Genomic DNA, 25,548 nt, shown 5'->3' with positions numbered 1-25,548 from the left:
CAGATCCTTCTGGGGTAGAAGCGTAGGGAGTTGGGGGGAAGGAAATGGTTTGTTGTTCTGGTTTTGTTCAGTTTTTTGGTGCACATCTGGCAGCACATTTATCCACCAACACACTGTAAATGAACCCATACCCCCCAGCGAGCTGACTGACATTCTACACCGAAGGACACACCACACAACCAACCTTAAACCGGATGGCTGATTTTCAGGTAATTACCTGAAATGCCAACGGCCTTCTGGACCTAATTAAGTGAACTGCGATTCTTTGCAATATAAAGAAAACCAGCCCAGCAGAATTACTAATGCAAGAAACATGCCTGGTAGGAACCAGGTGTTCTTTCTGAGACAGATGATTAGGCCTTCCCCACAGGTTATACCAGAGGATCGAAAGGGGTAGCCTTCCTCTTACATAAATATTTCCTACTGGTTATAACGAAGACCTGCTTGGACCCTCAGGGTCTTTATGTTGTTGTCAAGGGCACAATGTAGGGGCTGCAGGTTATCATCCTGAGTTTATATATTCCACATCAGCTACACATACAAACCCTTGGGGAACTCACATACATTGTTGTGGGTCTCCCTCAGGGGATCACATTTATAGGAGGGATTTTAACATGAACAAAACAGCATAGCAACTTGGGTCCTGGATGGCCTTCATGGGTCTTAGAAATGCAAGGAGGACCTGGCACAAGGTGGACAGGGAATGCACATGTCCACATCCGCCAAAACCCTCTAAAACCAAGACCTAATGCTCCTACTGGCAACCTACATAATATATACACCAGTTGTCAATATATTCCTGTGCGGGATCTCAGACCATTCCCTGGTTGTCTCCATTTCAGGAAACCTGGACTGCATTGGCATCCGATATGAGGGTTTAATGCCTGGTGTCTCATGGATGACCAGTTCACTTCAACTCTACTCCAACTGAGCCTCACCAAGCACACTTGGGTGGCTAGATAGTAAGGGCAGAATTAGGGGGATAACGAAGTCATACCTCTGACAGGCAGAGAAGGCCAAATACAGCCAGATTACTACATTTGAAGCTGAATTATTAATATTAGAGAAATAGTGTAACAAAAGCACTGCCAAAAGTCTGCATCGACAACTCAAGATCAATAGTCTTGCTGCAGAAGCTAGCGTTAGTGAGGCCCGACAATGTTAGAAAGCATGAACTCGAAGGATATACAAACACGAGGACAAGAATGGGAAGCTCCTGTGTTGGCTACCCACTGGGGAGACGAGGCCGAAGATAATCCCCAGCATTACAAACTCATCAGGGTGATACGTCACTACCGTGGAGAAGGGTATGTGACGTTTACGACGCAACCATTACAACGCCGTTCCATTACGACGCGGTCGTAACAACGAAAGTTGTTACAACGAATTGCGCTGGGGGGCGCTCAAGGATAGTAAATCATTTAATTTACTATCCCAACACCTTCCCTACTATCCACGGGGACTGGTGTTGGAATAGTAAATTAAATTTTTTTAATTTGCGCCCCCCCAACGCAAGTCGTTGTAACGACTTGCGTTGTTACAACCGCGTTGTAATTGAACGCATTGTAAAAGTGTGCGTCGTAATGACGTACATCCGTGGAGAAGATATCTGAACCATTTGCCAACTACTATAAGGCACGATATGCCTATCGCCCCCGGTAAGAAGGAGAACGATCCAATCCAGTCCTTACGGAAATAACTCTTCCTCATCTTAAGAAGACTCAGAGGGCTGAACTCAAAGGCTCTTTAACAGTGGAAGAAATCTGGAAAGCCATACAAGACTTGAACACAGGGAAGACTCCAGGACTGGAGGGCTTCCCCTAGAATACTATTGCAGTTTCCACAATACATTTACCTCACACCTGTTGCACCTGTACGTAGAAGCGGCACAAACAGGCTCCTTCCTTCTAGAGTCAGATGTTGCCACCATAGTGGTTTTTCCCAAAGAGGGTCAGGCCACAGACAAGTATGCCTTCTACAGGCCCATTTCACTGATTAATACAGAGTTAAAGATCTTTGCTAAAGTGCTGGCAAATTGGCTCCAACAAGTCCTAGAGGCCCTTATTCACCCTGACCCATATGGATTATTGCCCAACTGTGGTACCTGCCACTGCATTAGACAACGTAGCGCTGGCCCACTGTCAGGGCCTGCCCGAACTTGGTGCACAATTGTTAGTGGACGTTGAGAAGACATTCAACACTGTGGTGTGGTCCTACCAGGACCAAGACCTTCAGTGTATGGGATTCAGCCGTAAATACTGTATATATTTAACTTCTCTAGAGGTAAATATATACAGTATTTACAAAGAGTAAACAGCATAGGTTCTTGTAGATGGGGTACTCTCTAAAACCTTTTCAGTCCAATGTGGAACCAGACAGGGTCATCCACTCTCTCCACTCCTTGACATTCTGGCGATTGAACCCCTGGCCCGGTTCATCAGCTGCAATGCTCAGACACAGGGCTGGAGAAGACAAGAAGTGACGGATGACCGGATAGCTATATCTGCCGATGACGTGCAATCCCCAGATGTCGGGTCCCTGTTTCATGCACATTCAGAAAATCTTCAAGGAGGCCTCCGGCCTTCACACAAACTTGCATTATTCACTCCTGGTTACACTGAAAGGTGAAATGGAAACAGTGAAGTGGCAGAACAATATCCTGACCAAACGATTAAGCTTTAAATATCTGGGTGTCCAAATATTTGTGGTGCCGAAACGTACATGCAGCCTTAACCTCACTCCCCTTCTCAATAACACAAAAGACGATTTACAGAATTGGGCTAAACTCCCAGCAATCATATTGGGAAGAGTGGCTCTATTCAAAATGATGGTACTCCCACTGTACCTATATGCACTGCAAAATGTTCCACTCCCAATCCCGAAGCATGGTTTGTCAAATCCAATGCACTAATGTGCTTCTTCCTTTGGGGAGGTCGAACCCCATGCACTGCCTGATACAAATGCTGGCAGTCAACATATGAGGGCAGGATGCGGATGGCAGATCTGCAATCTTCTTATTGGGCCTCAAAGCTCCTGCTTATTAACGGTTGGCTGACTGGAGGCTGGAGTGACCCAGCCTATTATTATTAATATTATTATTTATTTTTTGGATTTGTATATCAGCGCATAGCTACCCAGAAGTGTTTCCCGGCGCTGTACAAGAACAGCAGAGAATAGAGCAGCCTATTGGCTGAAAAGCCATGTTTTCAGGGATCTACGAAATAAAAGAAGGTTGGGTTCCATGCGGAGAGGCAGTGGCAAGGTATTCCATAAGGTAGGGCCAAAGTAAGAGAAAGAGCCCCCCCATGCGAGAAAGCTTGATTTTAGGGACTCTTGGGTGGAGAATCTGAGACTACGGGGAGGAACATACGGACAAGCTAAAAGTTGCAAGTAGCGGGGCGACTGTAAATGCTTAATGCGAAACATGTAGGTTAGGGCTTTGAACTTGACCCGTTTCTCCACTGGAAGCTAGTGGAGATCAACCAGCAGTCCGGATGTGGATGAAAATTTGGGAGCGCGGCAGAGTAATCTAGCCGCGGAGTTTTGAACTCGCTGTAATTTTCGTGTTACCTCTTTGTTGACGCCCAAGTAAAGTATATTCCCGTAGTCCAGCCTAGAGGTGACAAGGGCTTGGACTACGGTACGCTGGGCATGAGATGGGAGCATCCACGCAATCTTTCTCAACCATTTCAAAATGGTGAAACAGGTAGCAGCAACCTTAGTGGGCTGTTGTTGCATGGAGAGGGAGTTGTCCACGATGAAGCCAAGGTTACGCACGTGGGTAGAAGGTTGTGGGAGCAAACCCGTCTCTGGCTGCCAATGTTGGGGGCCCCAAAGGTCTCGATCTTTACCCAGGATCAGGACCTCAGTCTTATTGCCATTAAGCTTTAAAAAGTTGGCGTTCATCCAGGTCACAACTTTGCAGAGGCCGGATCTAAGAGCAGAGGGCTGGGTGGTATTACCTGCTGAGAGAGAGAAGAGGATCTGGGTATCGTCGGCATAGGAGAAAAGCGACGGACCGGATTCCTCTACCATAGCCGCCAGCGGTTTAACATAAATGTTAAACAGCAAGGGACTGAGGATCGAGCCCTGGGGGACTCCATAAGGAGAGGGATGAGGCTTTGATTTTGATGTAGTAGAAAAGACCTGGAAGGTGCGACCAGTGAGAAAAGAACTAAGCCAGTTTAGGGCTGCCCCGGTGACACCCGATAATTGAAGGGCCTTAATGAGTATGGTATGGGAGACCGTATCAAAGGTCGCACTAAGGTTAAGTAATATCAAGGCCATGGTTTCGCCTGCGTCAATCTTGTGACGCTGCATTTCTGTCACCCCTAGTAGAGTGGACTCCGTAGAATAGTCGGCCCGAAAACCGGACTGGGAAGGGTGCAGAAGCCCATTCGTTTCAATGAACTAAGACAGATGCCCATTGATATGTCTCTCCAGAATCTTTGAGAGAGAAGGCAGAAGTGAAATAGGGTGAAAGTTGGAGGGAAGAGAGGGGTCAGCGTTAGTCTTTTTTAATAATAGGACAACCATAGCATGTTTCCACTAGTTGGGAGGAACAGTCGAATTCGAGATGAATTGAGCAGTTGAAGAATATAATCGAGAGAGGGCGATTCAATTTGTAGCAGAACTGTAATAGGCAATAGATCACAGGGGGATCCAGATTTAATTTTACTGAGGTGATGAGTAAGAGATTTCATGTCCAGGAGTGGCCAGGAGTCAAGATTAATCGTCTGTGTTTGGACAGAGCGATTGTCGGGCACTGAGGTAGAGCAGATCGAGAACTCAGCAGGTGGAGGGAAAGAGAGGATGGCAGTGCTAGCCAAAGCGGAGTAAATGGTTTCTACTTTTTCAAGAAAGTATTGAGCAAGATCTTCACATTGTGTAGTGTTGAGGATAGGAGGCGGTAGCAGGGCGGCAGCGCCCGATAGATCCTTGACAAGATTGAATAAAGTTTTTGCACAATTATTCACCTGCGTAATGGACAAGGAAACATACTTAGCGCGTGCAGCCCTACAGTGGGAATGATAGGACCGCTTAATAGTAAGATAAGCAGATTTAGCTACAAGTGAATAGGTTTTTCGCCATCGACGCTCCGAGTTTTTACATTTGGTTTTCTCCCCTTTTAGTTCATCATTGAACCAGGGGGCGAGGGGGCGGTGGTTATTAAACTTCTTGGTCGAAAGTGGAAGGCAGATGTCGAGGGTGGATTGTATCCAGTTATAAAATGCTGACAGGTCAAAGGTGACATTATTATGAAACTTAGGGACATTATTAGACAGCAATACATTAAACTTGGTGGTGTCGAGGTTTTTCCAGTTCCTAAAGGGTATAGCCGTAGAGCTACTATTTGCAGGTGTCAAATGGGGGACAACAAATTAAAGCCCACTAAAAAGTGATCATTCCAGCTAAGCGGAGTGGCTGCTGGGCAATGTAAAGAAGGCAGGTTGGAGAAAATGAGGTCAAGGAGGTGGCCTGCTTTATGTGTAGGCCCCCGGTTGTGAAGTAAGATGTTCATAGCCGTCAAATCAGAAACCAAAGTTCAACCAATAATGAAGTTGAGATCCTCTAGATGGAGGTTGAGATCCCCAATGATTGTGAAATTGGCTGAATGTAACAAAAGCGGAGTGACAAAGTCAAGGAAATTTAGAGCCCATGAACCAGCAGGGCCTGGAGGGCGATACACCAGTAGCCAAGACAGGGTATACTGTGGTGTCAGATTGAGTATAAAAGTTGCCACTTCACAGTCGGGAATTAATAATTCATCAAATTTACAGCATAATGTTCTTTTAAAGATAATAGCAATTCCTCCACCCACCCTGTCTCCTCTAGCATAGTTAGAGGGCAGGGCTCTGGCCACATCAGGTCCTGAACAACTGTTTAGCCATGTCTCTGTTAAGAAGATGGCGTTGGGTTGTAGATCTACTAAGAGATCGAAGATGTCTGCCTGATGTTTGGGGAGAGAGCAACAGTTAATGCTAAAAATAAGAAGTTGTTAGGGGGAGCTGGCTTGCATTTCTTAGCTGATTGGATAGGCATATAGGTTGTAGTGCTGGGTGTAGTAGCGTGGCTTAGTTCAGTGAGGAAAGTTTTAAAAGAAAAGTTGCAACCTGGGCAGGCTGAGGTGCTGGTGTCAGCATCCCAGCAGGCGCACATAGGTCGGGGATACGTGCGAAGGTTGAGCGGCTGCGTAAAAGAGAACTTTATTTTGGTGTTATTTTGAGGGGCAGGGGTTTGGGCCCCAGGTCCCGGCCTGGCGTGGATGGGCGCAGAAGGGCTTGCCTTTGGCGCGCCTTTGGCGCGCTGCTGGCACGCCCGCTGCGCACGTCCGCTGCGCGCTAGTACCATGGGCTGTTTTTAAAGGGCCCACCTGGGCAGGGAACGCAAGCACTAGAGCGTCCCTTGCCTAAATATGGCGACAGCAAATGGCACAACCCGGAAGTGGGTAAAAAATTAGCGAGCAAAGTTTCCCCTTGGCCTTCCTTCACTCAAACAGTCCGCTCTTGACTGCGGTGGACCGGGGGGCCAGAGGAAAAGGTGCATGATCCCACACCAGCCCGAAAAGTAAAACAAAAAAGTCATACAGGCACACTCAGATGAGGTATAAAAAATTCGGAAACAGTTTTCCCAACAGTTTTAAAATATTACAGATCACGAGCCTAGGCAGAAGTAATTAAAATTAGAAAAGTGCAAAGTTCAGAGTGGTAACCAGCGGCAGGGGCAGCTCGCAACTATTAGCTGTTCAAGCCTTCTGTATGGAACTGGCTGTACTGGGTTTAGGTATTGTCCTTGGTTTCCTCTTTTGGGGTCCCATCCCTACTCACACTCTAGAGATCACAAGTGTGGTGTTTTTGAGTTTGTGGGCCGCGCTCAGATTTACAGGGAGGGACAGAAGGCTGACACAGCAAATCACGTTGTAGAATGGTGAGTGGGGCAGGATTAGCATCCCAACCCTGGGGAATGTATTGAGTGGAGCACACATAAAACCCTCTAATGAGCTTCAAACACACTTCCAATTAACACACATGCAAAGTATTTAAAGACCAGACACTGCTCAGTGCTTTCAGACCTACCGAAATATAGTCCGCTTGAAGAGCTGTTGATGATGGGCAACTTGGGCCAAGGCGAAATGCCCAAGATATACTGCTCCCTCATAAATAACGTTAGGGACAAATTTGAGTCCCTAAAACAGAAATGGGAATTCTGGGTAGGACCCCTTGATGACTCAAACTTGAGGGAAGAGTGCATGGCATCCTGGGAAATTGCGACATCCTCCAGGCTTCGGTTCATCCAGTTGCATTACCCGCATGTGACATATCTGACGCCATGCTGCCTCTGGCACACGGCAGGCTTCCTGAACCCAGGTGCTTCCTGTGTGCACACCCGGACACTGATTTTTTCCCATGGCCTGGCACTGTCCTAACATTGCGCGATACTGGAGCTTTCTTGCAAGAAAATACGCTTGTGTGTTGGTGAGAAAAATTTACATGACCCCCAGAGTTGCGCTACTGGAAATCTTGGACGACTTAGAGTGGAAAGCGTTCTAGTGGGTGTGGCAAAAGTGTTGACCAAAAGAGGCATCACAAATAAATGGAAATCCCCCAAACCCCCCAGGATTTCGGGATGGCGATCAGCAATGGACTGGTGCTCGAAACAGGAGGAATCCATGTATACAGTTAGAGGTTGTCCCAAGAATCATGACCAAGTATAGGGGAGATGGTGGGAATATTATGGGCTGACGAGCATTGCAGGAGCTGTGGTCTGAACACATGGAGGTCTGAGTATGAATGCGTGACGGGGAGGGAAAGGAGAGGTGGGTGGCTGTTGGAGGGGACAGATTTGTACTGCCATGTTGAAGAATAATACAAACGTAGTTAAAAGAAAATACATGCTGAACCCCTAGTTGATGATGTCGTAGCCTCTGTGCCCTATTAACATGGCAGAATAGACTGATTCAGGATCACTAATCTGGTGCTAAGGAATGATGTCTATCAAGATATGACCTAACTGCATCGTTTGAGAGGCCAGTGCATACTCATAGTGCCAGCACACGAGGATGATGTCCTAGCCACCCTAGGCATACAGCAATGGTTGGACACAGTGGCACATGCTCAGCCTGCTAGCGCTCAGGAATGTCATCCTAGTCAAATGGACCTAGTGGAATAGTATTAAAGACTGGTGCATGCACACCCTACAAAGCCTCCAAAATGAGGTCTTATCCACATGGGACAGGCCTGATTTAAACCCTGGCGAACAGCCCGGGGGTCTGCCAGGCAACGGAGTAAATTACTCCATTGCCCCGTGGAAGGACCGCCTGCCAGATTTATAAATGACCGCCTAGCTGGCAAACATTTATAAAGGCATTGGCAGGAACCGCCTTCATGGCGGTTCCTGTCAATGAATTTTACTGTTTGGAAGGACGCAGCCCTGATGCAAACAGCTTTCTTTTTTTCGTCTCTAACACAGGATTTTCTTGATGAAAAGGAAAAAAAGTAATGCTCCCCTTGCCACCTGAGGCTTATTTCGTGGCAGAGGGAACATTATAACGATTTTACTGATCTTTTATGCCAGGTTTTACCTGGCAGTAAGGTACAGTAAAAAATGGCACATGTCTGCCCAACCAAATTATGAAGCCCTTTCTCTGAGGGCCCTTAGTCCCCAGGGCCCTCAGAGAAGTTTGGCCAAGGCGGAGACAAAGTAGTCTCTACTGTGGCCAAACTGAAGGTCCCCCTGCATTTAAATCAGGCGGGGGGAACCTTCATATTGACGGAATGTATACTTTGTCGCTATTGCGACAGAGTATACATACCGCAAATGTATAAATCGGGCCCTTAGTGACTTAATATGAAGGCCAAAGGTCAGCCTATGCTGAGGAATGATGTTCTATCCATGTAAGACATGACGGCATGGAATGATAGCCGGCGAATGATCATTCTACCAGCTCTGAAGAATGATAGCATAGCCACAGGGAATCTAGTAGAGCAGTAAGACAGGCCAGAACAAGCTCACCCTATTATAGTTCATGAACAATGTCCTAGCATGCCATGATAAGCCAAAGGGTGCTCATGATACTCACACTTAGGAATGTAATACCATTCAATTGGGACCTAGTGTCATGTCAAGATAGGTGAAACTATGCAGAACCCGCCAGAGCTACGACTCGATGTCCTATCCACATTTGACCTAGCAGTGCAATATATTAGGCGAACACACAGTCACCCCGCTTGCTTTCAGGACTTATGTTCTATCGATATCGGTCATAACGACAGGCCATGCTCAGTCTACCACGCTGAGGAGGGATATCCCAGCCGCATGGGATCCACGAGAGTAGCATGTTGGGACTGGGCACCTCTGCCTATTATATATAGCTCATGAATAATGTCCTAGCCATGTGGGAAGTAGAGTGGTCTGTCATGATAGGCCAAAGCGTGCTCTGCTAGCGCTCAGAAGGGATGTTCCATCCGCCCAGGGCCTAGCGCCATGGTGGTACAGTCCAGCTCACCCTACCAGCAGTCCATGACTTCTTTGTGGTGAGCCTCTGCAGTAGTTCCGCCTGCCTCGCACACACAGCTTGCAACTGCCTGAATTCCTGGGACAGCTGGAAGAAGGCCTCCTCCATTTCTTGCTCTGTTCAAAGAGAAGCAAACATAGAATTAGCCGACGCGCCATGCAAATCCAAGACGAAAGTGCCCTGGCTGGGGTTTTTCATATGAGAACCATTCCAAAGGGCAATACATTGTTTAATCACGTCAAACACAACAATGAGGAGGGTGATGCCCCATGCAGAGTTTAGGTCTCTGCCAAATTATGTTGACAAGCTAGATCAAGTCTTGTCTTCTCACTATTAGGGAACAAGGCTACGGTAACATCTTTGACTTATTCATGTATTTGTTTTTCATGAGGTTATTCTTGTACGAAGTACATTTTAAAATGAGTGATTCAGGCTCTGGAGGGAGCCAGATTGTTCCTAATGTGTGCCAGGGGCTGCAGATGGTGGGTTTGGGCACTCATATTTAAAGACTTGGGCTCATGTTTGGCCCAGAGCAAAAGAGAGAAAGGCAGCAATGGGAAAAAAGAAGAAAAATAGAAAAAAAGAAATCAGGGGTGAAAGAAACCCACAAGAGTGTGATAAAGAGGCAGGAAGTATAAGGAGGTGAAAGAAAGAGACATAAGGTGAAAACAATACTCGACAGGCTTGGTATTTGGTATGCAGTGTTCTCCCATAAAAACAGTTTTGGACCCTCGGCTTGTTATTTTTAGGTTTCGTCCTGGGCGTTGCAACTGCGTAGCAGTTGCAACGCCCACGGCGAAATCTCATGATCCTACATATGTGCTTTGGTTCCGCCTCTGTCTACCATTGGCTAGCTCCATAAATGGAGGCTAGCCATTGGGAGACAGAGGCTGTCAATCACGCTTTCTCGGGAAAACGCGATTCGTGGGCATTTCTCTGTCTTTTTTTAAGTCCCGCCCCTTTGTCCTGGGCCGCGCTGTCATTGGCTGCCGGCCCGGGACACCCCCGTGACGTCATTCCCCGGGCCGCTCTGTGATTGGCTGGCCGGCCCGGGACCTGACTTGTTTTTCATTTTCCTCTGCTCCCAATTAACAGGGCCGTGGACTGACACACCCGTTGTCTTGTTATGTGTTTTTACGTCGTCTGATGCATGAAAAAGGCATCTTGTTTACGTTTGGGGCACCCGCGAGTTAGTCTGGAAGAAAAGAGTATTTGTCATGTGGCCATCTGTTAAAAGAAAGTAAACAAAGGGAAATATAAAAGTGGAGGAAAATAGAGGGAGCACTGTCTTTAAATAGGACTAGTTGCCATGTGTGCCATCTGCCGGTTTTGACTAATATAATTATTGTGTGTTCAGATTTTCGTGACTTCCTTTAACACCCGGAGTAAAAACGTCTCTGTTCATGGCCGGATCGAACACATTGTATCTAGAGCCTGACTGCTTTCGGCTGGATGAGAAGGGTGAGGGAAGAGCGCTCGGTGCATCGAGGGAGCGATATATCACACGTCACAATGTCATTCAAGGAAGTAACACGGAAGTGGGTTTAAAATCAATGCATAAAGTTTAAGAATAATATCATATAGTAACATTGCCACCAAAGGTCAAACGCACGCATCTGAAAGGACATACTTTTAAAACACTGGCAGGTTGAATTGGTTGTATGCAGGAAAGAAGGCATGCCAGCGCTTCTTACCCCAAAGAGGCTCTGAAGCGCTGTGCCGATGGATACATGGTACAATTTCCCTTTTAGTTTATTTCTCGATCAAACAACAGAGCGTGAAGCTCGGTTAAGGAAATCCCAACCCAGAGGTTTCTTGTGTATTCATTCCATAGCAGGGTGTTTTTTTGTCTTTTTAAGCCAGAGGCGACCTACGAGCATCAAGAGCAAGAATCCATGCCAGACCTTCCGGATAGCCACATAAAATAAATTCCATGTAAATAATCGGAATGGAACTTGTGTACTCTTCGGAGGTAATCCTGGAAATCTCTCTTGTCTCTGGAACTTCTGCACGCTTGCTGTGCACCATTGATCACACTCCCTTCGTCCAACCTTGTGCATTCGCAAAACAATTTGAGTATCCCGAGTCACCTGCCGATGTTGGACTTGTATAATGGTCGAAGAGTTTTTTTAAATAGTTTAATTTCAAACAGGCGAGATCCCGCTAAACTCATAATGTATATTCATAAAAAACAATTTGACACCGGTTGGAAACAGCCTGTTTTGTAAATGGGCCTGTAATAGATAATCGCTCCCTTTCACCAGCGAGCTTCACTTTAGAGTTAAATTTAAAAAAACAATATATTTTATGTTAATACCGCATTTCTGCAATTGTATGAGCTGTAAACAGCAAATGCAAATTATAAGCATTAATGCTTCGGTTTCTTACTCTGAATAAATGAACAAATCAGGGTCCTTTATCATTTTTATATTTATGAAAATATTCAATTTGGGGAAGTTCTCCTCTAGTGGGCTACTCTGTGCGGTTTTGTGCTGTTTACATAATATTACAGTGTCGACCTGTGTGTTTGGCCTGAAAAGTCACGTTGTTAGAGATTTTTAACAGCAAGCTTCTGCCGCTATTTGCACAGTCCACCCCCTAGACCAGCACTTATAAAATTCAGGAAATGTTTTAAAAAGAAAAGGTGCGCTGTGGAAACGGGGGCATTGTAGCGCGTGCAGCTGTATCTGCCTTAATTGGACATGGACAGTTTGTGTATTGATTGGGTGTGAAGTGGCACAAGACAACCCCACAGCCTAGATAAACCAGCCCAGGGGGCCTTGGCCCCGTGAATCACACACTTCTCGTCGGGCCTGGAGCGCGCGCTTCCTGCTGGCACTCGGAGAGTTGGCAGCTACAGGTGGTTGCACGGCTCAGCACACAGCACAGATCTGTGACGCCGCCACCCTAGCGGCGACAGTGCAGGTCACCTCAAACGATGGACGTGGGCAGTGGGCATTTCCCTATGTGTTTCTGCATTTAGCTAGGGCCACCATCGAGCTGCTGGCATACAATGTGCACGCTACACTTTCAGCAGCCTGTTCCACGATGCTGTGTATTTATCATTTATTAAAATCTCCACGTTTTACAGTACTTTTGTCGACAATATTACCAGATTAAATTCACGGAAGTTTGGTCTCTTTTGAAGCAGACAGGTTACACTTTTTACACTGACTGGCATATCCGGCTTTTGTGGGACGTTGTTCTGTCTCATTCAATAAACGCAAACTTGTAAACCTCCTAATAATAGTACGTCACCACAGGCTTCTGTGGAAGTTGGAGTATTTAAGCGGATTATTTTAGGTGTAAACTCTGCTGTTGGACTTTACTCCATGTCCGTGTCTTGAAATGTTAATAAAAGCAGTATTGGCAAAGCCATTGGGTCTAGCCTTGGCAAAGCCTTGGCAAATATATACATTTGGTACATAACTTTTTTTGTTGCTGAGATGTACATTAGGTGATAGAAGTTTTAAAATAATAATACGTAAAAATCTCGCCATTTCAAGGCGAACTGTATATTTTTACAAGCAAAAAAAATTAAACATGGACTAATCCCAGAAAGTAAATTAAAATAAACATGAAATAAAAACATGAATGAAAGCAAAGATTGGTCCACCAATTTTAGCACTAAACGCAACTACATTTTAGGCAGATCACTACAAGTAAAATCCGGCAGATGTGTACATGTGCACAGGCTGAATGCGTCACTCAACAGTGACAAGAGCCAATGGCTGAAGTGGGCAGAACGATTTGTCCATGAGGTATGCTTTGGTGGGCTGATGCAAAACGTAAATGACACCTGAACAGTCCCGTGGGTGAAGAGGGACAACTGAAATCTGTGTGTGTATTTGTGTGTCAGGAGAGAAGAGCGTAAACTTCTATTTCTAGGCCAGACCTAAAAAAAACTCACAGGGATTCTAACCTGTGACCTGCAGCGAGCATGCAGCCATTAACCCACTGAACGATCCTTCTTATCTGTGAAGGGGATATTTAATGCCGTTCAAGTTTGAATAGTTCATTTTTTTCTGCTGTATCTTTACTCTGTATTACAATATGTCTATTTACTATTTATTTACACTGTTGTTGATTGTGACCAGACTGACTCGGGCACAGAGGGGCTTTCGCTTTGTATGTGTGCAATACTTGAATTTTGCATTAAGTTAATGTACCAAGATGTCTTTTAAAAAGTGTTGAATCTTATTTCTGGATATTCCGTATCTGTTTCGCATAACCTCACAATGTTGTAAATAAACACATTCTCGCGCCTGGTTTGACATTACTGAAAACTTCCTGTACCTTGTAGGAGCTGTAGTGAAGGGTGTATTGCACATCCCCCATCATTTAGCTGGGATCTTAACATATACATGATATAGGATGCTTTCATGACATATTTGCCTTTTCAGAGAAGGGTGAGAGTATGGGTGGGTTAGAGGGATCCATTTTAGGCCCATTGTACCAGCATGGAACTGGAAACGGAAGTGAACGTTGACGGCGTCGCTGTGAACTAGGCCCTTTGTGCATTCCTAACCGGGAGGTGTTTGCACAGGGCTGGCTGTGCGTGGAGGGTGGCTGTAATCCGAAACTGGAGTCTGTTTTCAAGGGAGGCGACAAGCAGGTTTTGCATAACGTTACTGTCAACGACTTTTCGGTGTTTGCTTTTCTTCGACTGAAGAAAAAATACAACCTATTATTTTCATTTATTAAAAAAAGACTCAACCGTTCTCCCAGAGCGCATCAGCCAAAGTACCTCGAATTTGCAAAACTGTGTGGACATTTTCCTTTTTGCAATTTTGTTGGCAAACAGTGCAATAATATTTTGGAGATGTAGTGTGGAAGGCCGGCGATTAAATGCTCTGTAATGTCATAGCAGTGACAGATTGTGCTCAAAACACATGCAAGTAACAAAAAAGTAGCTCCCACTTGCAAAACATAAACAATGCTAGCTGAATCACCAACCAAACTATGCATGTGCAAGCTGTTCTGTCCGAATATTGTCAATATCGTTACCCTATCATATTATATTACAATTGTTTATCCTTTTGTGCATACGTATTGGAAGTGCTTTGGGCCAGTTTACACATTTACCTCAGATGTTTTGTGGAATTGTTGAGTTGCCTTCTTTGAGTGTGCCGTATTTCTAAGAACTTACTAAATCACTGTTTCTGAGACACAGCATGGATTTATGCTTCCTTGGGCAACCAAGCACAGCAAAGTCTGTGCTTAGAGCACTTTGCATCACTATGATGAAACCCAGAGCTGGATGAGAAGCAACGTTTTTCATGTTGGTGTTTTCTGAGTCTTTAGTGATAAATTGAGTTCGTGTGTTTCATGAACGACTCAATAACCCGATATTATGATGGAGCACACAAATGCCTTTTTTTGTAAGATGTGTGATCTGAATATAGAGCTGCCATCCCCGAAAAGGTGGTTGATCTTGACTTTGGCATTTCTCCAAATAACATTTCACAGGTTAGGTTATTCTGGGGAGCCGGTGTCTGCTCCATACCAGTGATTGACCTCACCAACCACCTGGCCTTCAGAGGGAACACGCAGATAGGTAGTTAGTAAGTGAATGTAGGGAACAGTTAGAAAGAGTTAATATTTCTAAATTAAAAACAAGCAGGCAGTAGTCCTGCCTCTTATTTGTACATTAGTATATTATGAAAAATGCCCATTTTTTTGAGAAAGTGCCATTTGCAGAACCGGCTTTAGGCAAGACTTTTCGATTTTACTGAAATTAAAATACATACTTACATATATGGGCTTTGAGTCACCCTTCTTTATCGATTGTATTTCTTTCATCATTCACTTTTTTCTTCTACTTATTGCAGCATTCTGCACGGGGCAGTGGCTAGGCCCACATCAGTCTTTGGCTAACTTAACTGTGAGTAACAGCATTCAGCTCTTTCACAGCGAACACATCCACAGCAAACACATCCACACACAAAGTAGTTCCTTTCAGCCAGGGACTGCCATTACAATGCACATTTTTGGAGACAAATATATATTTGCTTTTAGTCAATATTTTGCTTTTTTATACTGGATAGGGCCCGGCTGCTCCATCATTACTAATATTTTACAAAAAACTTGACAAACAAAAACAAGCCCTGACAAAGCCAAAGGCTTGCACCCAGCACCAGACACATTGTTTTTCCCAATGTATGTTCTCGTTCTTTGTTCTATTTCTTCACAAATTTTATAGCTCAATTTAACACTTTGTTGTACGGGTGTAATATCAGTGTTTTAGAACATTAGAATGTTGTAAGCTCGTTTGTAGACCAGTAGCGGCCTGTGGTGGGAGTGCTGCTGGGCGGTGATACAGGGCAGGGGAGGGGAAGGGTGGGGGTAGTAAACTCTGGAATACGGCCGCACAGAGGTAAATAAACAAACAAATAAATTAAACTAATTTTTGTGTGCGCGCTGCACTCCCACCACGGGCCGCTACTGTTGTAGACAATGAAGTGTCTCAGGGTTAGCCAGTAGCGATCGGTCATGGTAGTGGTGACGTGGGGAGGGGGAGGGACGCCCTCCCCCGTTTCTTCCCCGGGTCATGACAGCCCACCCCCGCCCGGCTACATCAACTCATCGGGCGCACTGCCCGCAGCAGCAGCTCCCACAGCATCGGCGCTCCATGCACTGTCCAGGCTGTACCCGGCCAGAACCGGCGCCCGCCACTCCCTTACCCACCCAAACTACTATGACCACCTTCACCAGTACCACCCTGGCCGCTGGAAGCGGGAGAACAAGGCAAGCACCTACGGCATGAATTACCTGCTGCCGCACGGGGCCCCTTGGAGGAGGAGGAGTGGCAACTACAGTCGAGGCCTGCAGGGGTAAGAGTTTGACTACTGAGGGGGTGGATTTCATCAAGTCATTGAATTAACGTGGAGATCTCTAAGGTTTTCGTCTTTTGGTCATATTGGCACGGCTGACCATGTTCAGGGTCCGGTTAAGTGGTGTCAGCTGTCACGTGTGACTCATGACAGCTCTGAGAGAGTGGGCCTGGCGCCTCTAGCAGACGTGTGTGCCTAAAGGTAGCTCTGTAGCCTCCGACTGTGGATCTTACCAGTTGATAACCGCGCCCCCAACGGCACTCACACGTGGGTAGCTGTCAGTGGCACTAGGTTTCGTTTCTTGAGCTGCCGTTCCTGGCACTGTCAGCCTCCCTCCCCGGGCTCTTCCCACTGCTGTCACTGCGGCCTGTTTCCGCTGACACCGCATTTGACCCGGCTTTCCACGATATCGTACGGAATTTTAGAAAGCTTTTTAATTCATGCAGTTTTCTACCAGTTTATATGCTAATTGCTGAGGCCGCGACCTCAGCGTGTCACGAGTGCTAGAGGCTGTCATTTTGGGCGCATTTCTGAAGCGCAGAGGTGCCTCCCTTTTTTGGGCAACCTGAACTTGTTCTGTCAGTCGAAGTACTGTGTACTAAGATGTCAAACATGTTTCAAAGCTATAATGGCTGAAATTTTAAAAACTGAGTAGTTGTTTTGGAAGAGCATCCTCTATTTTGACATGAGCCCTTCTATCTTTGTTTTGATGGGACACGTTTTTGTTGACTATAGTAGACATAAGTGTGGCTCTGTGTGTGTGGGGGGGGCTCTGTGTGTGTGTAGGTGTGGGTCTGTGTGTGTGTAGGTGTGGGTCTGTGTGTGGCATTTGCGAGAGATTAAGCTATTGGCATTGTAAATGACAATGCCATTTATTTATCCGTTTTCATAACCAACACATAAATGACAAATTTGTCATTTACAATGCCAATAGCTCTAACTGTTGCAAAGGCGAAACCGTTGCATTATAAATGCTTGTTATATTTTCTTACAAATGAAGTCCTGGATCCAGAGTACCGGACAGTTATTTGAAAGGCTCCTGACAAAATCAATTCCGGAAAAACAGGGGCGGGGGGGGGGGGGGAGAGAAATATAGTGAAAGATATATACATATTTTTATCCTCCAAAGAAGGGAATATCTAGAATGAAATTGCATCATGTCATGACATTAAGGGCCAGATGTAGGTAAATCTATTTTACAGACTCATAAATACCGAATTTTACCGATTCGGTATTTATGAATCGGTAAAATAGAAGTACTGAGATGTAGGTAAATCCAGATGTGCATTTACCGAATCGGTAATATTCGGTATTTACCGATTCGGTAAATACCGACCGGTAATGCCCATTCATTCCTATGGGCTTTGAAGCCCATAGGAATGAATGGGCATTACCGATTCGGTATTTACCGAATCGGTAAATACCGAATTTCACAAGGGTGCAGGGGGTGTCACTTTGACACCCTCTAGCACCCCCAAATGTTCGGGTGCCATGTGGCAGGCATACATTCTCTAAGGGCAGGTCTGCCTGTCATATGGCACAGGTGTGCATGCACACATGTGCATGCACACCGGAATCGGTATTTTACCATCAAATTGAATTTGATGGTAAAATACCGATTCTGTAAGGCTTGTGGGACTCAGAAGAGTCCCACCTACATATCAAATTTACCGAATCTGTAAAAATACCGATTCGGTATTTTACAGAATCGGTAAATTTACCGATCGGTAAATTTACCGATTCTGTAAACATATGCCCCCTACATCTCAAATTCCATTTACCGGTCGGTAACGGCCGAATTCGGCCGTTACCGACCGGTAAAAGCCTACCTACATCTGGCCCTAAGTGGTGGTGGCTGTGTACCATTTTTAGGTCTCTCGTGCGAATGCAGCTCATGCGCTGTTTCGCTTGTTATAATTCTAGCACTAAACACGCGTGTATCTCTTATAAAGGAGGGTTATGGCACCTACGGTCCCCACTCATGTAATCATGTATTGTTCTGTTCATATGAGACTCCCAGACCAGTACACGGGTGGGCTGTGTGCATGTTGTGTAAGGCGTGCATGGGAGCAAGACTGTGTGGATATGAGTGTGAGATTGGCGAAAAGGCAGGGTCCATTTTGGATTGCCCTGGTTTAAAATTGCACAAAATGGAGGGTGTGATGCAGCCTCCCCAGACAGTGGGAGTGTATTGCCTGCACTCCTGAGCTGAAGGGTGTAATCTTTGGCAATGGCAGGATAGAGGCAGGGCTGGCTTTAGATACTCCTTGGTAACTCCTTTAATAGGGAATTGTGATTAGGCCTTCCTGAGCACTACATGTGGGTTAATGATGGAGGCTGGTGGTAAATCAGCAGATTCTGTTGTTAGATGGAGGAATACTTCTAGGCAGGGCCTACCCCTTGTGTGTCCCCAGAGTGCTACTTTAGGGAGAGTGATCACAGCCAGTTGCAAAAGTTCCACATACCACTGATCGCATGTTTTGGGTATGCGTTCCTGGAGCCAGCATCAGTACTACCTGTCATCGCGTATTATAAAGATTGTGTCTGCACTTCAGAAAGAAGTGAAATATGAGAAGGACCACAGCAAACCACTTCCTGAGCACTGAGAGTGGGATCAACATCCTCTGTCTGGGCATTGTGTACAAAAGAGGAATCCAAACTACCCTACTTGGTTCTGCTGCCAGTTTCTACAAAACCAAGGAAGAGTGCTCCGCAGAGTACCCGAAGGACTACTGAGATCCAGCGCTGGCATTCTTCCCGGCCAATTTCCAAGTGGTAAAGGCGCATCCCCTGGATTCTGCACATCTTTCTTAAAGAGCTGTAGGTCTGCTTGTGACCTGGAACCCTGCCTGAACTGATGATAAGGGTGAAGCATGGCTGGCCTGAAAAGAGCAGATCACTCATTGAAGGAGATGCCCAGCTGCTGAGCCCAGTAGAGGGGCAGCTCAAAAGGACTGTTTGCAAGAGAGTAACCAGAGTTGTCCTGAGTCTGCCCGAAGATTTCTTGACCTTCAAAGTATTTCTATGATTAAGCAATGTGAGCTGAACCAGTTCAATGACTCCCCCAAGTATAATTGCTTCAGAAACTGCTGACAGGTAACATACTTGTGCTGACTCTAGCTTCTACCCACCAAGACTGGGGTCCTGCACAGTGACCAGAGGGTAGCAGCAAAGTTCTGGAAGTTGTGGGGTTCTGCACAGTGACCAGAGGGTAGCAGCAAACTTCTGGAAGTTGTGGGACCTGCCCGATCAGAGCTTACTTCTAAAGAGCTGTTGCTCCTGCAACTGGTCCTTCGCAAAGAGAGGGAGGTGCGACCACCTTGGCTGAGATGCTACAATTGCCAGCAATATGGTCATCATTCATCTGTAGCCCACAGATCCCAATGCTCTGAGTTAAGCTTAGCAAGAGCCCGACAGCTCAGGTGAAATCATTACCTGAAGTGAACATTGACTGTGATCTTTACTACGGATGTATGTGGATTCAATGCTTTAACAATAACCCCGCATAAAGAGAAATGTTTATTAAAGGAAATAGTAACTGACCTGCGGGTCATAAAACTCATCTATGCACATAGCGAACAGCAGTTGAGCTTCAATATAGTTTACTGATTTATATGTCATTAACTTCAGTAGCACCAATAGTCCAATAAGTTGTGATGATTAACATTTCTTGGTTGTATTATCCCATGTTTCTGTGATTAAAGTACTACTCGTTTTACTAAACGAAAAGCAGGGCTGTACAATGAATGATGCTTGTTGTTTGACTTTTGAGTTCTGAATCTCTTCCTCCACATTACCTCCTTGAGAAACCTTTTACTGCTTGCCCTTTCTACCTTTAGAGTCAAGTGCAGAAAGGGTGCACATGGCCCAATTTACTTTTCCATGGTAGTAAGGATCCCAGAACACCAGAGACAAACAAACCCACCCACCACAGTTGAGGCCCAGTAACTCCTGCTTTCCATGTGGCCTTCCAAACAGGGTTTGACACACATCATCCTCCAGGGAACAAGGATTGGTGCCATCTCCGTTAATCACACTTGAGCAGGGGTCTTGCTTGTTTTTTCCTAACTATCCAGCCACTCCCAAACTGTCTGGGAGAGAAGCATAAATCAACAATAAAGGAATGACTTCCGGCGCAAATCAAAACAGGGAGGGCTAGTGATTACAACCAGAAATCAGGGAATCAGAAAAGTTTGTGATTTAGTGAAAAAACCTTTAATTGGTAAAAAGAACCCTCACTCACCAACCTGGTTGGTGACATGCTTCATCATAGGGTTCCCACCGGGAAGACCGAGTGTCTCCCCGGTGTGCTGCGACACCTGTATTTACAGTGGAGTATGGTTTTTTATCAATTGTGAAGTGATGTGGTGATAGTGAGTAGTGATTTAAAAGAAAGCAAAACTGGTTCCACAAACTAACTTTAATAAAGGAACAGTAAGCCATCATTAGAAATTGGGTGAGGTGGACACAGGTTGGTTATAAAACTGAACCAACTGTATCCTAAATGGGCAAAAAGGTCGACATGTTTCCGCTCATCCTTGCCAATTAGGCTGAGCTTGCATGAGGAACAAGTTAGATAAAAAATAAAAGACCTCCCTGGCGGTATACAAACGCTAAGGTGACCCTAACCTCGGGAGTGTGTGTGTGACAGGATAAAACTCATGGTTTTACCCGGACGCTCCTGAGATTTCTAAGCGCCCTAACGTGAAGGCGGAATCAGCTTCACTTCATGGGACCAGCGGCAGGGGTAATCTTCACGCAGATAAGTTTGCAACCTGGCGACTCCCCATTTGTGACCTGCTTAGTACACATCCGCTGCCCGAATACATGACAACTTATTTTGTTCTCACGCTCCCCAACCTCCCTGCACCTCCCGATTTCAAAGTACCACTGTCTCCTATTCCAGATGTCATCCCTGGGCTGGGTGGGCTATAGTAAACCGAGAATCTATATTTGCAGTTGGCCCTTCAGAAAGATAAGGCTGAAGAAGTTGAGAAGGCCAAGACGTTTGAAAGGGAACAGTAGATATTAGCTCATAAGGAACAAGACAAGAGGTGGAAGAGATAGGAGAAATTAGCCCAAGTGGAAATGAAAAGGGCGAGAGAGGAGAAGGAAAGGGAAAAGGAAAGAGAACTGTAAAGAGAGAGAATTGCCTTGGAGAAAAAGAAAATCTCAGAATGGTATGTTATGTTATTATAGCTAATAATGAACACAAATCACCCAGAAGCGGTATCTCGGCACAGACAGCCTATGAGCAAGGAGACAAGTTAAATCAGTCCTGCAATAACGCAATTTCGAGAAGCTTCCTGAAATTAACATAAACTTGACATTGGCATAGGTGAAGTAGTTAATTTCAAAAGAAGGGAGCAAATTAAGAAAAAGATCTGCCCCCAGCTTGGGCGTTGAAAATATGTGTAACTAAAAGCAAGGCAAATGAAGATGGCTATATCTAAGAAAGGCAATTGCCCGCCAACTCTGCAAGTTTTCCTGCAATAGTTCCAAAAGCGATTGGATGTGGAAGGTAGGGGTATTTTGGGATGGTTTGGGAGCTCTGATATAGCATGTGGATGCAGGCTTTAAATGACATTTCCAATGGGGTTGCTTTATTGAGTTCCTTGTGGATGGAAGGTACTTCACTCATTGGGAGAATCCCGGGGCTAATCAAATGAATTATGAGCGAATGAAGGAAGTTCTGATAAGACGTTTTGGTTTGGGTCGAAGCCACCTCAATACCTTGAGAGATTCTTGGAACACGAATAATTGTTGGTGTTCCATTAGAAACTTGATATCGTTGTGTGTTGTGTGCTTAGAATGAGCATGTAAACAGGATGAAGGTAAAGGACTTTTACACCCTTAACAAACTGATGGTAACAGCAACTTAGTGAAGAGTTCTATGTCCCACTTACAAAATATTTGTCTGACTGACTTTACAGAAAAGGATCCAAAGAAACTTACATTTCTGGCAGAAAAGTGATTAGCTATCAGGGTTAATAAAAGGCTGGAATATCTTAGCATTAAGCTAAAGAAAATCGAGAAAAGCTGTCAACAGACTAGTTGCAAACATGAGGGTTAGGGCAAGCGTAATTGCCAAGTGTCCAGAACCAGCTGGCTGGCACAGATCCGTGGTGGGGGGTGCCGGAAAAAGAGGTTAAGAATTAAAAAACGCACCTCCTTGCTGTGCCTTGCCGCTCTCTCCATAGTCGTCTCCAGAACAGAGCACCCAGGAAGCACCCAGGCTCCCCTGAGCCAATCACAACGCTGCAGTGTATACCACTCTTCCCCTCCCCTGCTAGGTCAGCAGAGCAGCCCCGCCCCATCTCGCCTGCAAAGCTGCTGCAACATGGAAAAAATTAAATGATAACTTGAGTTATTATCATTCTATTTTTCCTTTGGTGACACTGCTTAAAAGCAGTGGGGCAACGCTCCTCCGCCTTAGCGGAGGATCCGCCGCTGTCCAGAACTCGACACATGCGACTGAGCTACTAGAACAAGGGGGGGGGAGAAAATGAGTTCCCTCCACTCCCAAAGTGGAGTGCTGACTTGACGTAGGTGCCACAAGAAGAGGTTTAACAAAACTAATTTTGAGGTGAAAAATCCTGTATCTACCATGCCTAGCATAGGCAGCGTGTTAAATCTGGGTTAAGGCACCTGAGAGGACCCTGGAGCACTCATTCAATTTGCTATGGACATCTGCGAACGGGACACATGATGTCCTGGAGTACATTCATTCAAATACCATGGGGTTTATGTTGGAAGTAGGCAACAAGTATGCAAGGAAGGTTCTTGTGCTGGAAGATACAGGTGCTTAAATGGCTAGGTTTTGGATGGCTAGGGTAAAGAGGAAGTATCTCAGATATGAGAAGATTTCCTATGGTGCCAATAGCACAGTCCTGGTTGCCACTGGGGACGAAATTGGGTACCTGCTTATCAGAGTAGAAGTAGAAATCAATGGTACAATAGCCATGGGGTGAGAGGGTACTGGATGTCTTTCAACCAATGATCTAGTTGCAGCCGGTCTAGCACTAAGGCCCAGATGCCTAAATGGCTTCGACAGCATCAGCTGTGTTGACCAGAGCACAGGCTGCACATCAATCTTAAATGAGACAATGACCATCCAAATTTACAGAGACCAAAGAAGGGTAGTGAGTGGATTAGGGCAGTCTCTAAGAAGACACAGGTTGGCGCACCCACTGTCCCTGCTCCAGATGAAGAGGAGCATGGGATACTCAAACCAGACTATATGTTGTATTCTGGGTCACTATCAGAGTGGAGGAGACAACCAGAAGGAGCTTTGCCTGGCACAAGTTGAGATCCCTATACGTGTGCATCCTCAGAAGTATGTCCAGGAACACGTCAGCAATGGAGTGCTTAGAAGACATTACATTGGCTGGGAGGATGGACTGTCTTACAGTGAGCTAGCCTATCCTGAGCGAGGTGCTAGCAAGAGGCTCACAGTTCCTCTAGTGTGCAGAAACTGCCTCTTTAACTGGCTCATGATATTTAGTAAGCAGGACACTTGGGCATTAAGAAGACACAGGTATGGTTGGGCTCTTTGTTTTACTGACCAAGAATGTGCCAGGACCTGTCCAACTTGACACCTGAGTGGTAGGTCCAGAAGCCCAATAGAAGACCACAGTGCCATTGGTGAAGCTGCATGTAGTAGGTGCACTATTTGTATAGCCATACAACAGATTCATCTTAGTTGTGGTGGATCATGGCACCAGGTCGCCAGAGGCAGGACCTCTGAGGAGCACAGCAATAAAGGTAGTTTTTTGTTTCACTGGTCGGGGTTTATAAGACTGTGATCTCAAAGTGTGCATTGGATGCAACAGAGGTCTGATACACACTAAATAGAATCACACAACAAATGTATACATATATAAAAAGGTGAATAAAAGGTCACACAGCAAAAAATTGAAAACATGTAGCCAAATGATACCCAAAGATTTAAGCTCCAAGAGTCTTCCAAGCAGATTAAACATCAAGGATCACCACACTAACATTAACAATGAAACATTTGAATTGGAGAGTATTTGACTAGCTATGTACACACTAAGGGCCTGACTCACAAGCTGAGGGGTATAACATTATATTGCTATTGTAAATCAGCCACCAGGACAAAAAAATACAGTTGAAAACGTTGTCACCACTTGCTATTTTTTTCTACTTGTTTTCATTAAAAACATTCAGGTATCCACAAAAATGACACCTTGCTTTATTCAGAAGTTTGACCCAAGAGCATGAATCAATGATTCCATAGTCAAGGTGAAAGAAATGGGTACAGTCATTAAAACAACCTCAACATTTAAAAGGCCTTATTCTGCGTTTTGCAGACGAGATGCCCTCATGGATGCCAATTCATCAAAATGCTAGTGTAGCGGTAGTGAACATCACATGCTATGTGACCCCCCTGCCTGATGCCAGAGGAAGTGATATCACATGACTTTGGAATGAGGACATTACAGGAAGTAACATCACCTGCTCTTTGACCCACCCCGATGATGTTACAGGAAGTGACATCACATACACTTTGACCTGGTGACATCACAGTAAATTACATCATCTGCCCTTTGGACCCCCATGAAATCAAATGGTGAAGAAACACTGCAGGACCTTTGACTTGGTGCTATCACAGGAACTGATGCATCTAACTTTTGGTTACTTTCATCACACACAGAGGCTGGAAAATCCCTATAGATACAAAAAAGTACCCTATAAACGTACTTGTTCATACACACATGTTCATACATCCCACAGACCACACTCTCAATGACACACATAGCAGCCCTGTCATATTGCCCCTAGTCAAAGTATTTGTTCAACCCATAATATCTGGCTCTAAGGACATTAGGCACAATATCAGTGAAGCTGTGTGTGGAGTTGTGTAGTAGCACTGCCGAAGTGGCTTGGCCTTGAGTAGCTCACAAGGATTTTCACTGCTCAGAAGTAGCTCTCACTACAGAAAAGGTTGGAGACCTCTGATATAGGCAATCACAGGATAAACTCACTAGTGGGAGAGATGACAGAGTGTCTTTCAAATGCAATCATCTCACTGCGAATGGGTTAACATTAACACAACTGTGATGTGTACTGCCTTGAAGAAGTGCAGCAGTTGCGGACTTACAAGTGCCACCAGTGGGGGAAATCCTGATGCTGAAGTTTTAACCCCTCGAAGGGTTGTGTGAGTTTCATGAAAACATG

The 25,548-nt window shown here is 45.4% G+C and overlaps 1 protein-coding gene across 1 annotated transcript in view; it reads right to left on the bottom strand.

Annotated features, from left to right (window-relative positions):
- LOC144773854 (TRAF family member-associated NF-kappa-B activator-like) overlaps positions 1-25,548 on the bottom strand; it is an 85,265-nt gene that overhangs the window by 18,132 nt on the left and 41,585 nt on the right. Inside the window, exon 2 of the mRNA XM_078658944.1 lies at positions 9,511-9,630. Coding sequence (XP_078515070.1) covers positions 9,511-9,622 — 112 coding nt within the window. The 5' untranslated portion in view covers positions 9,623-9,630. The remainder of the gene's footprint in view (positions 1-9,510; positions 9,631-25,548) is intronic.

Source organism: Lissotriton helveticus, chromosome 1_1 (genome assembly GCF_964261635.1).
Source record: "Lissotriton helveticus chromosome 1_1, aLisHel1.1, whole genome shotgun sequence".
NCBI classification, from domain to species: Eukaryota; Metazoa; Chordata; class Amphibia; order Caudata; family Salamandridae; genus Lissotriton; species Lissotriton helveticus.
The sequence above is the reverse complement of the archived record's forward strand: the minus strand, read 5'-3'. Positions and strand labels throughout refer to the sequence as shown.